This window comes from Bombina bombina, chromosome 10, assembly GCF_027579735.1.
Source record: "Bombina bombina isolate aBomBom1 chromosome 10, aBomBom1.pri, whole genome shotgun sequence".
In the NCBI taxonomy this organism is placed as follows: Eukaryota; Metazoa; Chordata; class Amphibia; order Anura; family Bombinatoridae; genus Bombina; species Bombina bombina.
In genome coordinates this window covers 210,855,712-210,873,211 of record NC_069508.1, presented here as the reverse complement: position 1 = coordinate 210,873,211, position 17,500 = coordinate 210,855,712, and the positions used below count along the sequence as shown (strand labels likewise).

Below are 17,500 nucleotides of genomic sequence, written 5' to 3'. Positions count from 1 at the left end.
CTTCAACCACCTGCTTGTTCCGTGTCACCACGTCCAGGTAACGGTTAAACTTCTCTCGTATCTTTTTGGCCAACTAACAAAACAAAAAAATAATAATAAAAATATTATCTGATCCCATTACTTTCTTTTTACTATTGTGTGAAAAATAATTTGCAGTTTCTAGAGACACCCGAAAATGTCACAATTGTGATGATCAAACAGAATGAACCCTCTGACATTCTTTCTGCTGTTGGAATGTTTGTACAGAGTAATTGTTAACATCTGAATTTAAAGGGAGAGTCAAAATTAAACTTCATGATTCAGATAGAGCAGCAATTTTAAACAACTTTACAATTTACTTCCATTAACAAAATGTGCACAGTCTTTATATTTACACTTTTTGAGCCACCAGATCCTACTGAGCATGTGCAGGAATTCACAGATTATACGTATAAGGATTTGTGATTGGCTGATGGCTGTCACATGATGCAGGGGGAGTGGAAATAGACACAACTGAAAATTGTCAGAAAACAAAACTACTTCTCATTTGAAGTTCAGACTAAGTGCTATTGCATTGTCTTGTTATTGTGTGTTTGTTGTTTATGCAAATCTACTGTATTAAAAGGGACATAAAACCCAATATTTTTATTTCATGATTCATACAGAGAATATCATTTTAAACAACTTTCCAATTTACTTCAATTATCAAATTTGTTTTGTCCTCTTGTTATTCTTTGTTCAAGACATATCTAGGTAGGTAGCGTGCACATGCCTGGATCCCTAAATGACAGAAAACAGTGCTGCCATCTAGTGCTCTTGCTAATGTATAATATTGTATGTTCTAACAGAACCCTGAAAGAAAACATTTACTTTTTATGTCCCTTTAAAAATGCATTTGTGACCATATGGCCTTTTCTAAGCAAAGGACATGAAAATGACGTTTTCTCTGATGCATTTATATAGAGGATAATATCCAGTTTACCAATATGAAATTTACTTTGTTCTTTTATGCTTTGTTGAAGACCATAACTAGGTAGGTTCAGGAGCGTTCACATGCATGGAGAACTGTACGGTGTTATTTATAATGCAAACACGGCTTTCTAGTGATCAGAATTGTACAAAAATAAATATAGTGACTTATATTCTGTTCAATTAAAGAACCAAATGAATAATAAAGAGACAATGCAAAAGCACTTTCACATGAGTAGTAGATTTTTTTGCTGACAAATTTCAAAGTAAATTTCATTTTCCTTTCCACTGTACCATGTGACAGCCATCAGCCAACCACAAAATGCATACACGTATATTCTGTGAACTCTTGCACATGCTCAGTAGGAGCTGTACTGTGCACATTTAGCTAATGGAAGTGAATTGGCAAGTTGTGTGTTCTATCTGAATAATGAAAGTTTGACTTAAAGGGACAGTCAAGTCCAAAAAAAACTTTCATGTTTCAAATAGGGCAAGAAATTTTAAACAACTTTCCAATTTACTTTTATCACCAATTTTGCTTTGTTCTTTTGGTATTCTTAGTTGAAAGCTAGACCTAGGAAGGCTCATATGATAATTTCTAAGCCCTTGAAGGCCGCCTCTCACATGCTTTTGTATTTGCTTTTCACAGCAGGGGAGAGCTAGTTCAGGTAAACCCTATAGATAACATTGTGAGCACGCCCGTGGATTGTGGCAGACACTGCACTAATTGGCTAAAATGAAAGTCAATAGATAATAAATAGAAAGTCATGTGATCAGGGGGCTGTCAGAAGATGATTAGATACAAGATAATCACAGAGGTAAAAAGTATATTAATATAACTGCGTTGGTTATGCAAAACTGGGGAATGGGTAATAAAGGGATTATCTATCTTTTAAAACAATAACAATTCTGGTGTAGACTGTCCCTTTAAGTGTTCCTTTAAGGATGCAAAGAGAACAAAATCGGTTTTTACAATAGAAGTAAAATGATATTTGGAACCATGAATGAAAACAACATGGAGTTAAATGCTTAGAATGGCAAGGTCTTTAAATATACAGACAAAGAGTATATTTGGCTCCTTAGTTCTAGGTGTTATTTTATAGTGTGCGTTTTCTATAGCTTTGTAGTCGGTTCCTCCAGTTGGTGCTTTTCATGCAATGCAAATAGTTTTTCTTTACACTCTCAGCCGGTAATCCAATCTCGCCAATTAATAACCCCCAGCTGGGATGTTGAGAGCTCGTATTGACAAATGTATTTCTTAACTATTATTAGCAGAACACTTTATCATGATTTACTTGAGCGCATGGTTTGTTTGTTTTGCATTTTTCTTGTTTTCAAAATCTACAGCAAAACCCAAAGTCTCGGAAGGAACACAACTTCTAATTGCAACAAAACTAGCTGAATTGTTGTTTGATTATAACTAATTGGGTCTCTGAGGCAGATTTTTTAGGGGTGTGATCTAGCTATGACATGTATCTCCTTCACTTAAAGGGACTGTCTAGTCCAAAATAAACTTTCATGATTCAGATAGGGCATGTCATTTAAAAACAACTTTCCAATTTACTTTTTGTCACCAATTTTGCTTTGTTCTATTGGCATTCTTAGTTGAAAACTAAACCTAGGTAGGTTCATATGCTAATTTCTTAGGCCTTGAAGGCCGACTATTATCTGAATGCATTTTAACGCATGAATGCATTAGTTCATGTGTGCCATATAGATAACATTGTGCTCACGCACGAGGAGTTACCTAGGAGTCAGCACTGATTGGCAAAAATTCAAGTCTGTCAAAAGAACTGAAATAAGGGGGCAGTCTGCAGAGGCTTATATACAGGGTAATCACAGAGGTAAAACGTATATTAATATAACTGAGATAAGGGGCAGTCTGCAGAGGCTTAGATACAGGGTAATCATAGAGGTAAAAATTATATTAATATAACTGAGATAACAGGCAGTCTGCACAGGCTTAGATACAAGGTAATCACAGAGGTAAAAAGTATATTAATATAACTGAGATAAGGGGGCAGTCTGCAGAGGCTTAGATACAAGGTAATCAGAGGTAAAAAGTATATTAATATAACTGAGATAAGGGGGCAGTCTGCACAGGCTTAGATACAAGGTAATCACAGAGGTAAAAAGTATATTAATATAACTGAGATAAGGGGGCAGTCTGCAGAGGCTTAGATACAAGGTAATCACAGAGGTAAAAATTATATTAATATAACTGAGATAACAGGCAGTCTGCAGAGGGTTAGATACAGGGTAATCACAGAGGTAAAAAGTATATTAATATAACTGAGATAAGGGGGCAGTCTGCAGAGGCTTAGATACAAGGTAATCACAGAGGTAAAAAGTATATTAATGTAACTGAGATAAGGGGCAGTCTGCAGAGGCTTAGATACAGGATAATTACAGAGGTAAAAAGAAGTGTATTAAAATAACTGAGATAAGGAGCAGTCTGCAGAGGCTTAGATACAAGGTAATCACAGAGGTAAAAAGTATATTAATATAACTGAGATAAGGGGCAGCCTGCAGAGGCTTAGATACAGGATAATTACAGAGCTAAAAAGTATATTAATATAACAGTGTTGGTTGTGCAAAACTGGTGAATGGGTAATAAAGGGATTAGCTATGTTTTAAAACAATACATATTCTGGTGTAGACTGTCCCTTTAAACCAAAATATGCTAATATTTACTTTTTAAAGATCAAAAACTGCAGACAGCCTAAAAATATAGATGAACTTTAAGACCTTTATTTAAAAATTCTTAAAAATGTTTTATTTCATAAAATAGGAAAGGAATAGATAGAGGAAATAGATTAAAATATTCAATGTCATCAGCTTTAGTTTACACCATGCCTACGCACATATGCTACGTGTGATTATAGGATAAGGATTTAAACACCATGCCTACTCAGAGAGATGCAGTGGAGCGTATTGGGTCAGCACGGGGCACTCACAGGATATGTGCATATGCTACGTGTGATTACAGGATATGTGCGTATGCTACGTGTGATTACAGGATATGTGCGTATGCTACGTGTGATTACAGGATATGTGCGTATGCTACGTGTGATTACAGGATATGTGCGTATGCTACGTGTGATTACAGGATATGTGCGTATGCTACGTGTGATTACAGGATATGTGCGTATGCTACGTGTGATTACAGGATATGTGCGTATGCCAAGTGTGATTACAGGATATGTGCGTATGCCAAGTGTGATTACAGGATATGTGCGTATGCTACGTGTGGTTACAGGATATGTGCGTATGCTACGTGTGATTACAGGATATGTGCGTATGCTACGTGTGATTACAGGATATGTGCATATGCTACGTGTGGATTACAGGATATGTGCTTTATGCTACGTGTGATTACAGGATATGTGCATATGCTACGTGTGATTACAGGATATGTGCATATGCTACGTGTGATTACAGGATATGTGCGTATGCTAAGTGTGATTACAGGATATGTGCATATGCTACGTGTGATTACAGGATATGTGCATATGCTACGTGTGATTACAGGATATGTGCATATGCTACGTGTGATTACAGGATATGTGCATATGCTACGTTGTGATTACAGGATACGCACATATGCTACGTGTGATTACAGGATATGTGCATATGCTAAGTGTGATTACAGGATATGCGCATATGCTAAGTGTGATTACAGGATATGTGCATATGCTACGTGTGATTACAGGATACGCGGCATATGCTACGTGTGATTACAGGATATGTGCAATTGCTAAGTGTGATTACAGGATATGTGCATATGCTAAGTGTGATTACAGGATATGTGCATATGCTACGTGTGATTACAGGATATGTGCATATGCTACGTGTGATTACAGGATATGTGCATATGCTAAGTGTGATTACAGGATATGTGCATATGCTAAGTGTGATTAAAGGATATGTGCATATGCTACGTGTGATTACAGGATATGTGCATATGCTACGTGTGATTACAGGATATGTACATATGCCTATGTGTGATTACAGGATTGTACATATGCTACGTGTGATTACAGGATATGTGCATATGCTACGTGTGATTACAGGATATGTGCATATGCTACTGAAAAACAGTAATAACTTTTGTTAGAAGCATTTTTACTAATGGAAGAATATTGCCCATTTCACTCTTCCTATACTTTAAACATATAATATAAATTTTTTTAATTATGTGATTAAAAATAAACAATATAATCTCATTTTAAAAAAAGCAATTTTTTCCAAATTATTTTTTTATTTGTGTTTGTTTGCACACGTCACACAAGCTTAAAGGGACAGTAAACAAGTTTGTTTGCACACGTCACACAAGCTTAAAGGGACAGTAAACAAGTTTGTTTGCACACGTCACACAAGCTTAAAGGGACAGTAAACAAGTTTGTTTGCACACGTCACACAAGCTTAAAGGGACAGTAAACAAGTTTGTTTGCACACTTCACACAAGCTTAAAGGGACAGTAAACAAGTTTGTTTGCACACTTCACACAAGCGTAAAGGGACAGTAAACAAGTTTGTTTGCACACTTCACACAAGCGTAAAGGGACAGTAAACAAGTTTGTTTGCACACTTCAGACAAGCTTAAAGGGACAGTAAAACAAGTTTGTTTGCCACACTTCACACAAGCTTAAAGGGACAGTAAACAATGATTGTGCAAGAAGATATTGAAATATTGATGATATATACTCATGTGCTTCTAAAGCATTTTCTTCTCCGTATCCATCTTCCGCCCCAACTCTCTCTAATTGTATTTTTCCGTTCCTACCTACAGTGGGCGGTTATGCTACACCTCATTATACGCCAACTCCTCTCCTACCAACGAGGTGCGTGTCAGCTCCGCATTGCTCTGAGCGCGCCTTCAATAAATAACAATGATGAGGCTATGGGTGCTCTCCGAATTAGCTACAGTGCGCAATGGACTAAAAAAAAAAATGTTCAGGAGCAGTGAGTGGCCAGATGGGGGAGCCAAACCAAATACTGTACTATATTCTAAAATATAATGTTTTACACTTTAATCTTATAAATAAACTATGATTTTTCATATTAAAAGGGATAGTCAAGTCAAAATGAAACTTTCATTATTCAGATAGAGCAGCATTTGAAGTAACTTTCTAATTTACTCCTATGATCAATTTTACTTTGTTCTCTTTGTATCTTTATTTGAAAAAGCAAGAATGTAAGCTTAGCAGTCGGCCCATTTTTGGTTCAGCACCTGGGTAGCACTTGCGGATTGGTGACTACATTTAGCTACCCGGGTGCTGAACCAAAAATGTCTTTTCATATGCAGGGGAGGGGGGTGGGGGATCTGCTCTCAGGACCTTTCACTGGGGTGTCGCAGTCTAACCTCTTCAACAGTGCTAAATTGGAGCTTCTAAGTAAGTTTTTAAAAGGTTTTATACTGGATTTTCATATAATCTATCTGTGAATATTCTTCTTTATAGCAGTGTCTACGTTCTATGAAATTCAACCAGGTAATACGTTTGTCCCTAAGCGCCTCGTCTCTGGTATGTTTGAGCCGACATAACTAGCTGTGCTAGAACTTGAAACATAGATAAGTGGGTTAGGAAATTGCAATCTCTGTGATCCACCATTCGTTCTAAGCCTCACAGAATGTGCAAGTTTTTTTATCCCAACACATGGCAGCCATTACCGTTTCAAACACATGGTCAATAACAATGTATGTAAGAACTTACCTGATAAATTAATTTATTTCATAACGGCAAGAGTCCATGAGCTAGTGATATATGGGATATACATTCCTACCAGGAGGGGCAGAGTTTCTCAAACCTCAAAATGCCTATAAATACACCTCCCACCACACACATACTTTAGATTAACGTATAGCCAGGTAAGTGAGGTGTAAAAAAGCATAAAAAAATGAGGAACTGGAAAATAATATTGTGCTTTTATACTAAAGAATAAAACCACCAAAAACAGGGTGGGCCTCATGGACTCTTGCCATTATGAAAGAAATGAATTAATCAGGTAAGTTCTTACATAAATTATGTTTTCTTTCATGTAATTGCAAGAGTCCATGAGCTAGTGACGTATGGGATAAAATACCCAAGATTGGAAGTCCACAGTAGAGTCACTAGAGAGGGAGGGATAAATAAAAACAGCTATTTCCTCTGAGAAATTAAATCCACAAAATAAGTTCTTTAAACAGAAGAATCAAAGACAGCTGCCTGAAGAACTTTCTACAAAAGACTGCTTCTGAAGAAGCAAATACATCAAAACGGTAGAATTTAGTAAACGTATGCAAAGAAGACCAAGTTGCTGCTTTGCAAATCTGATCAACTGAAGCTGCATTCTTAAAAGCCCAAGATGTGGCAAATGATCTAGTAGAATGAGCTGTCATTCTCTGAGGTTGAGACTGTTCCGCCTCCAAATAAGCCTTGTGAATCAAAAGCTTTAACCAAGATGCCAAAGAAATGGCAGAGGCTTTCTGACCTTTCCTAGAAACAGAAAAGACAACAAATAGACTAGAAGTCTTCCTGAAAACCTTAGTAGCCTCAACAAAATATTTCAAAGCCATTACCCCATCCAAAGAGTGTAACAATATTTCAAGCAAATTATTAGGATTCGGACACAAGGAAGGAACAACAATTTCCCAACTAATGTTAGAATTCACAACCATAGGAAGAAATTTAAACGAAGTCCGCAAAACGGCTTTATCCTGATGGAAAATCAGAAAAGGAGACTCACAAGAGAGAGCAGACAATTCAGAAACTCTTCTAGCAGAAGAGATAGCCAAAAAGGAATAATATTTTCCCAAGAAAGTAATTTAATATCCAAAGAATGCATAGGCTCAAAAGGAGAAGCCTGCAAAACCTTCAAAACCAAATTAAGACTCCATGGAGGAGATATAGACTTAACAGGAAGTTTAGCAATCTATCTATGAAATAAAACAGAAAGAGCAGAGATTTGTCCCTTCAAAGTAATTGCAGACAAACCTTTAATCCAAACCATCCTGAAGAAACTGTAAAATTCTAGGAATTCTAAAAGAATGCCAAGAGAATTTATGAGAAGAACATCATGAAATATAGGTTTTCCAAACCCGATAATAAAACTTCCTAGAAAACAGACTTACAAGCCTGTAACATAGTATTAATCACTAAGTCAAAGAAACCTCTATGAGCTAAGCACTAAGCTTTCAATTTCCATACCTTCAAATTTAGCGATTTGAGATCCTGATGGAAAAAACGTCCTTGAGACAGAAGGTCTGGCTTAAAGGAAGCGACCAAGGTTGGCAACTGGAGATCCGGACAAGATCCACATGCCAAAACCTGTGAGGCCATGCTGGTGCTATCAGAAACACATGGAAGAAGAACCAGAGGCAGAAAAATATAAGCAAGTTGGTAACACCAAGAAACTGCTAACGCATCCACCATCTCCGCCTGAGGATCCCTGGACCTGGAAAGGTATCTGGGAAGTTTCCTGTTTAGATGGTAAGCCATCAGATCTATTTCTGGCAGACCCCACATCTGTACAATCTGAAAAAAACACATCTGGATGGAGAGACCACTCCCCTGGATGCAAAGTCTGAAGGCTGAGATAATCCGCTTCTCAATTGTCTACACCTGGGATATGTATCACAGAAATTAGACAAGAGTTGGATTTCGCCCAAGAAAGTATCTGTGATACTTCTTTCATTGCTAAAGGACTATGAGACCCTCCCTGATGATTGACATATGCCACAGTTGTGATATTGTCTGTCTCAAAGCGAATGAAAAGTTCTCTCTTTAATAGAGGCCAAGCCTGAAGAGCTCTAAAGATAGCACGGAGTTCTAAAATATTGATTGGTAACCTCGCCTCTGAGGTTTCCAACCCCCTTGTGCTGTCAGAGACTCCAGACAGCTCCCCAACCTGTGAGACTTGCATCTGTTTAGATCACAGTCCAGGAAGGACAAACAAAAGAAGCCCCTTCAATAATCCGATGATGGCCCAACCACCAGGACAGAGAGAGTTGAATGTTGGGATTTAAGTATATCAATTGTGATATCCGAGTATAATCCCTGCACCATTGATTCAGCATGCAAAGCTGCAGAGGTCTCATATGAAAACGAGCAAAGGGGGATTGCGTCCGATGTCTTAAGACCTAATAATTCCATGCACATAGCCACTGAAGTGAATAATAGAGAATGAAGGTTTTGACAGGTGGAAACCAATTTCATTTGTCTCTTGTCTATTAAAGACAGAGTCATGGACACTGAATCTATTTGGAACCTAAAAAGGTGACCCTTGTTCTGAGGAATCAAGAAACTCTTTGGTAAATTGATCCACCAATCATTTCTTTGAAGAAACAACACTAGTTGATTTGTGTGAGATTCTGCTAAATGAAAGGATTGAGCTAGTACCAAGATATCGTCCAAATAAGGAAACACCGCAATACCCTGCTCTCCGATTACAGATAGAAGGGCACCGAAAACCTTCAAAAAGATTCTTGGAGCTGTCGCTAGGCCAAATGGAAGAGCAACAAATTGGTAAATGCTCGTCTAGAAAAGAGAATCTCAGAAACCGATAGTGATCTGGATAAATCAGAATGTGAAGATAAGCGTCCTGTAAGTCTATTGTGGATGTGTAATGACCTTGCTGAACAAAAGGCAGAATAGTCATAGTCACCATCTTGAAAGCTGGGACCCTTACAAAAACGATTAAAAAACTTCAGATCCAGAACTGGTCTAAATTAATTTTCTTTCTTTGGGACAATGAATAGATTTGAATAAAAACCCAGACCCCGTTCCTGAAGTGGAACTGGTATAATAACCCCTGAAATCTCCAGATCTGAAACATACTTCAGAAAAATCTAAGCTTTACAGGATTTGCTGGAACGTGAGCAAGAAAGAATCTTCTCACAGGAAGTCTTACTCTGAAACCTATTTGATACCCTTGAGAAACAATGCTCTGAATCCATTGATTCTGAACAGAATCTGTCCAAATGTTTTGAAATGATTTCAATCTGCCCCCCACCAGTTGAACTGGATTGAGGGCAGCACCTTCATGCAGTCTTGGGGGCTGGCTTTGGTTTCTTATAAGGCTTGGATTTATTCAAACTTGAAGATGGCTTCCAATTGGAACCAGAGTCCTTAGGGGAAGGAGTGGTTTTCTGTTCTGTAATCTGACGAAAGGAATGAAACCGATTAGAAGCTTTAGATTTACCCTTAGACTTTTTATCTTGGGGCAAAAAAACTCCCTACCCCCCAGTGATAGTGGAAATAATAGAGTCCAACTGAGAACAAAATAAATTATTACCCTGGAAAGATAGAGATAGTAATCTAGATGTCAGCATTCCATGATTTAAGCCATAAAGCTCTTCTAGCCAGAATAGCTAAAGACATAGATTTAACATTAAAGGGACATTATACACTAATTTTTTCTTTGCATAAATGTTTTGTAGATGATCTATTTATATAGCCCATAAAGTTTTATTTAAAAATAAATGTATAGTTTTGCTTATTTTTAAATAACATTGCTCTGATTTTCAGACTCCTAACCAAGCCCCAAAGCTTTATGTGAATACCGTCAGCTACCTTCTACAGCTTGCTCCTGTTTGTGTAAAGGGTCTTTTCATATGCAAAAGAAGGGGGAGGGGGGAGTGTCTTATTTGCCACTTGCAGTGGGCTTTACAGCTGCCTTTTCAACCAGGCCCAAAACTGACAGCTTCTAAGTAAGTTTTTAAACAGTTTTATACTGGATTTTTATATCAGTATCTGTGCATCTTATTCTTTATAGTAGTGTCTATTACATGCACTTATATGAAAATTAGTGTATGCTGTCCCTTTGATGATATAAAAAATAGCATCACAGATAAAATGATTAGCATGTTTAAGCAAACGAACAATGCTAGACAAATTGAGATCTGTTTCCTGGTGTGCTAAGCTATCCAACCAAAAAGGTGATACAGCCGCAACATCAGCCATAGAAATGGCAGGCCTGAGAATATAGCCAGAATGTAAATAAGCTTTCCTTAGATAAGATTCAATCTTCCTATCTAAAGGATCCTTAAAAGAAGTACTATCTTCCATAGGAATAGTAGTACGTTTGGCAAGAGAAGAATAGCCCCATCAACCTTAGGGACTTTTTCCCAAAACTCCAAATTAGCCACTGGTAAAGGATATAACTTCTTAAACCTAGAAGAAGCACCAGGCTTAGACCATTCTTTAGCAATTACATCAAAAACCGCATCTGGAACAGGAAAAACCTCAGGAGTAATCACAGAAGGTTTAAACACAGCATTTAAACATTTATTGTTTTTTTTTAATCAAGAGGATCAGACTCCTCATTACCCAAAGTAACCAATACTTCTTTCAACTAAGACCAAATATATTTAACCTTAAAAAGATAAGATTTATCAATTTCAATGTCTGAAGTAGGATCTTCTGAAGCAGAGAGATCATCTTCAGAGGAGGATATTTAATCAGTTTTATGAGAAGTTTTAAAAGACCTTTTACGTTTATTAGAAGGTGGAATAGCAGACATAGCCTTCTGTATTGCATCAGCAATATAATTTTTCATATCAACAGGGGTATCATGTACATTAGATGTTGAGGGAACAACAGGTGCTGTACAAGTACTAATAAAAACATTATCGGCATGCAAAAGCTTATCATGGCACCGGTTACATAATATAGCCGGAGATATAAGTTCAGCTTGCTTACAACAGATACACTTAGCTTTGGTAGAACTGTGTTCAGGCAGCATGGTTCCTACAGTAGCTTCTGAGACAGGATCAGACCGAGACATCTTGCAAAATGTAAAAGAAAAAATAACATTTAAACAAAATATCCAATTTCCTCATATAGCAGTTTCAGGAATGGGAAAAATGCATATACTAAATAAGCAGAAAAGCAAACCTGCATAGCCCTCTAGAATGTAAAAAGAGCAGGGAGCATAAAGGAAGTTGGACAATATAACTAAAAAAATATTTTGGCGCCAAGTATGATGCACAATGCAAAGTGAATTTTTTTTTTTGGGGCCAAACATCCAGAAATGACGCAACTCGCGTCATAACAAGCCCGACTTCGCACCAAACAAATAAAGACGCAGGTAATGACAAAACGCGCGACACTAGACGCAAATTTGCGCCAAAAATGACGCAATAAATAACAGCATTTTGCGCCCTTGCAAGCCTAAATTTGCCCGCAAATTAAAGTAGAAAACAAGTCAAATTGGAAAAAAAGACTAAACCCAGGTAAGAATTTTATTTTATTTTTATTTTTTTAAATAATTTCCTTAAACATTTTTCTCATACTGAAACTGTTAGACTGCAAAGGGAAATACACATATACCTGACTCATGGCAAATAGAAGTAAATTACATATATTTAAAACTTTATATTAATACATAAAGCGCCAAACATAGCTGTGAGTGTCTTGAATAATGATACATACTTACCGAAAGACACCCATCCACATATAGCAGATAGCCAAATCAGTACTGAAAACTATTAGCAGAGGTAATGGTATAAGAGTATATCATCGATCTGAAAAGGGAGGTAGGAGATGAATCCCTACCCTTGAAAAGATTTCCCATGCGTAAAACCATAAAAATCAACAGGCAATACTCTCTTCAGATCCCTCTGACAAACACTGTACTCTGAGAGGAGTTGGGCTTCAGAATGCTTAGAAGTGCTTATCATAGAAGAAATCATAAAAATCAAGCACAAACTTACTTCACCACCTCCATAGGAGGCAAAATTTTTAAAACTGAATGGGTGTGGTGAGGGGTGTATTTATAGGCATTTTGAGGTTTGGGAAACTTTGCCCCCTCCTGGTAGGAATGTATATCCCATACGTCACTAGCTCATGGACTCCTGCCATTTACATGAAAGAAAATAGTTCGCATTCTGTCTGCACCGTCATCAAACAGCCAATAAGATGCAGCAGGACAGGCCCTATGTGGAAGATCAGACATAGACCAACAACTTCTCACATAACATGAAACAGTGCAGCTAATATCCAGGTATGCTGCTCACTGGATGACAGTAAATATTTATTGTAGTACGTTACAGTAGAGAATCGTGTTCCTTAATATTATTGTCTGTAGAAGCTAAGTTCATTGACTGATAAACAGAATTCCTACAGCTATTGGTGGAAAGTAATAATCAGTACAAGAACACACACTTATTAACAATAAGTACCTTTTAAACACTAAAAAAAAAATCTTTATTAAAGGGATATAATAAATAAATCTATACGAATTCTGCATCTGCCCTTGATAAGATTGAAATCCTATTTTTGCCTTTGAGATGTCATTTTTCAGATGTCTTCTTTTGAGATGCAAAGATTAAGGGATCGGCACAGATAAACAAAGGCTGTCTAGGGAAAATTAGGGTGGATGAAAGGAACGGATAAGTTCACTAAAAAGCCAGCTATAGTGAACACACAAAAGGATTTGATATTCAAAAAAGTGATTGAGTCTGTGGTACAACAGAAGAAAATCGACTTACTTTAACACATACATATTTAATACAAAACTCAATTTGCCATCTCCCAACTAGGCACGGTTTGACTCTCAGATGCCCCTTTTTATAAACAATTTTGCTTATTATAGTGCATAAGTTTTAAGGAGATTTTAGTACAAATAAAGATAAAACTTTTTTTTTTGGGGGGGGGGGGGTTAGACCATTTTATTTTTCAACAAAGTTTCCCTTTTTAGAATGCTATGTCAGGGACTGGATGATACATATGTAGCAGGTGTGTTTCAATATAAGCACACAGGGCATATGCACATATCCTCAGTGCACAGTAAAAGCTTTCAATGGAACAGTCACAACCTTTGCTAAAAGGAATATAAACGTGTAGAAATGTGTTAGAGCATTTTATTAAAGCACTAATGCTTGCATAAAACTGTTTATGTCTGTAAAGGGATAGAGGTAAAACAAATGTGCATGGATGCATTTCAATGTAAAACTGAATATTTTTGCAATATACTTTCATTAGCAAAAACATAATTTATGCTTACCTGATAAATTTATTTCTCTTGTAGTGTATCCAGTCCACGGATCATCCATTACTTATGGGATATTCTCCTTCCCAACAGGAAGTTGCAAGAGGATCACCCACAGCAGAGCTGCTATATAGCTCCTCCCCTAACTGTCATATCCAGTCATTCGACCGAAAACAAACAGAGAAAGGAGAAACCATAGGGTGCAGTGGTGACTGTAGTTTAATTAAAATTTAGACCTGCCTTAAAAGGACAGGGCGGGCCGTGGACTGGATACACTACAAGAGAAATAAATTTATCAGGTAAGCATAAATTATGTTTTCTCTTGTTAAGTGTATCCAGTCCACGGATAATACATTACTTATGGGATACCAATACCAAAGCTAAAGTACACGGATGATGGGAGGGACAAGGCAGGATTAAGCGGAAGGAACCACTGCCTGAAGAACCTTTCTCCCAAAAACAGCCTCCGAAGAAGCAAAAGTATCAAATTTGCAAAATTTGGAAAAAGTGTGAAGTGAAGACCAAGTCGCGGCCTTGCAAATCTGTTCAACAGAGGCCTCATTTTTAAAGGCCCAGGTGGAAGCCACAGCTCTAGTAGAATGAGCTGTAATCCTTTCAGGGGGCTGCTGTCCAGCAGTCTCATAGGCTAGGCTCCTCTGTCCAGAGTAAACGACAAACAGGGTAGATGTTTGACGCAAATCTTTAGTAGCTTGTAAGTAAAACTTCAAGGCACGGACTACGTCCAGATTATGTAAAAGACGTTCCTTCTTTGAAGAAGGATTAGGACACAATGATGGAACAACAATCTCTTGATTGATATTCTTGTTAGAAACCACCTTAGGTAAAAACCCAGGTTTGGTACGCAGGACTACCTTATCTGCATGAAAAATCAGATAAGGAGAATCACATTGTAAGGCAGATAGCTCAGAGACTCTCCGAGCCGAGGAAATAGCCATCAAAAACAGAACTTTCCAAGATAAAAGTTTAATATCAATGGAATGAAGGGGTTCCAACGGAACTCCTTGAAGAACTTTAAGAACCAAGTTTAAGCTCCACGGGGGGAGCAACAGGTTTAAACACAGGCTTAATTCTAACCAAAGCCTGGCAAAATGCCTGGACGTCTGGAACCTCTGCCAGACGCTTGTGCAAAAGAATAGACAGAGCAGAAATCTGTCCCTTTAAGGAACTAGCTGATAATCCTTTGTCAAAGCCCTCTTGGAGAAAAGACAATATCCTAGGAATCCTAACCTTACTCCATGAGTAATTCTTGGATTCACACCAATAAAGATATTTACTCCATATCTTGTGGTAGATTTTCCTGGTAACAGGCTTTCGTGCCTGTATTAAAGTATCAATGACTGACTCGGAGAAGCCACGCTTTGATAGAATCAAGCGTTCAATCTCCATGCAGTCAGTCTCAGAGAAATTAGATTTGGATGATTGAAAGGACCTTGTATCAGAAGGTCCTGTCTTAGAGGCAGAGTCCATGGTGGAAAGGATGACATGTCCACTAGGTCTGCATACCAAGTCCTGCGTGGCCACACAGGTGCTATCAGAATCACTGATGCTCTCTCCTGTTTGATTTGGCAATCAGTCGAGGGAGCAGAGGAAACGGTGGAAACACATAAGCCAGGTTGAAGAACCAAGGCGCTGCTAGAGCATCTATCAGCGTCGCTTCTGGGTCCCTGGACCTGGATCCGTAACAAGGAAGCTTGGCGTTCTGGCGAGACGTCATGAGATCCAACTCTGGTTTGCCCCAACGATGAATCAACTGAGCAAACACCTCCGGATGGAGTTCCCACTCCCCCGGGTGAAAAGTCTGACGACTTAGAAAATCCGCCTCCCAGTTCTCGACGCCTGGGATATGGATTGCTGACAGGTGGCAAGAGTGGTACTCTGCCCAGCGAATTATATTTGAGACTTCTAACATCGCTAGGGAACTCCTGGTTCCCCCTTGATGGTTGATGTAAGCCACAGTCGTGATGTTGTCCGACTGAAATCTGATGAACCTCAGTGTTGCTAACTGAGGCCAAGCCAGAAGAGCATTGAATATCTCTCTTAACTCCAGAATATTTATTGGAAGGAGTTTCTCCTCCTGAGTCCACGATCCCTGTGCCTTCAGGGAATTCCAGACTGCACCCCAACCTAGAAGGCTGGCATCTGTTGTTACAATTGTCCAATCTGGCCTGCAAAAGGTCATACCCTTGGACAGGTGTACCCGAGACAACCACCAGAGAAGAGAATCTCTGGTCTCTTGATCCAGATTTAGCAGAGGGGACAAATCTGTGTAATCCCCATTCCACTGACTCAGCATGCATTATTGCAGCGGTCTGAGATGAAGGCGCGCAAATGGCACTATGTCCATTGCCGCTACCATTAAGCCGATTACCTCCATACACTGAGCTACCGAAGGGCGCAGAATGGAGTGAAGAACACGGCAAGCATTTAGAAGTTTTGATAACCTGGACTCCGTCAGGTAAATTTTCATTTCTACAGAATCTATAAGAGTCCCTAAGAAGGAGACTCTTGTGAGTGGGGATAGAGAACTCTTTTCCTCGTTCACTTTCCACCCGTGCAACCTCAGAAATGCCAGAACTATCTCTGTATGAGACTTGGCAACTTGAAAGCTTGACGCCTGTATCAGGATGTCGTCTAGACACGGAGCCACCGCTATGCCTCGCGGTCTTAGAACCGCCAGAAGTGAGCCCAGAACCTTTGTAAAGATTCTCGGGGCTGTAGCCAACCCGAAGGGAAGAGCTACAAATTGGTAATGCCTGTCTAGAAAGGCAAACCTTAGAAACCGATGATGATCTTTGTGAATCGGTATGTGAAGGTAGGCATCCTTTAAGTCCACTGTGGTCATGTACTGACCTTCTTGGATCATGGGTAGGATGGTCCGAATAGTTTCCATTTTGAAAGATGGAACTCTGAGGAATTTGTTTAGGATTTTTAAGTCCAAGATTGGTCTGAAGGTTCCCTCTTTCTTGGGAACCACAAACAGATTCGAATAAAAACCCTGTCCTTGTTCCGTCCGCGGAACTGGATGGATCACTCCCATAACTAGGTCTTGCACACAGCGTAGGAATGCCTCTTTCTTTATCTGATTTGTAGATAGCCTTGAAAGATGAAATCTCCCTTGTGGAGGGGAAGCTTTGAAGTCCAGAAGATATCCCTGAGATATGATCTCCAACGCCCAGGGATCCTGAACATCTCTTGCCCACGCCTGGGCGAAGAGAGAAAGTCTGCCCCCTACTAGATCCGTCACCGGATAGGGGGCCGTTCCTTCATGCTGTCTTTCTGGCCTGCTTGCCTTTGTACCAGGACTGGTTAGGTTTCCAGGCCTGCTTAGATTGAGCAACAGTTCCCTCTTGTTTTGAAGCGGAGGAAGTTGATGCTGCACCTGCCTTGAAATTTCGAAAGGCACGAAAATTAGACTGTTTGGCCTTTGCTTTGGCCCTGTCCTGAGGAAGGGTGTGACCCTTACCTCCAGTAATGTCAGCAATAATTTCCTTCAAACCAGGCCCGAATAAGGTCTGCCCTTGAAAGGAATGTTGAGTAATTTAGACTTCGAAGTCACGTCAGCT

General features: G+C 38.8%; 1 protein-coding gene across 1 annotated transcript in view; it reads right to left on the bottom strand.

Moving 5' to 3' along the window:
• The window catches only part of CACHD1 (cache domain containing 1), a gene marked incomplete in the record, with an annotated part of 574,801 nt that overhangs the window by 364,595 nt on the left and 192,706 nt on the right, over positions 1 to 17,500 (bottom strand). The window contains 1 exon segment of the mRNA XM_053693675.1: positions 1 to 73. This exon segment is cut by the window's left edge and continues 76 nt beyond it. Coding sequence (XP_053549650.1) covers positions 1 to 73 — 73 coding nt within the window.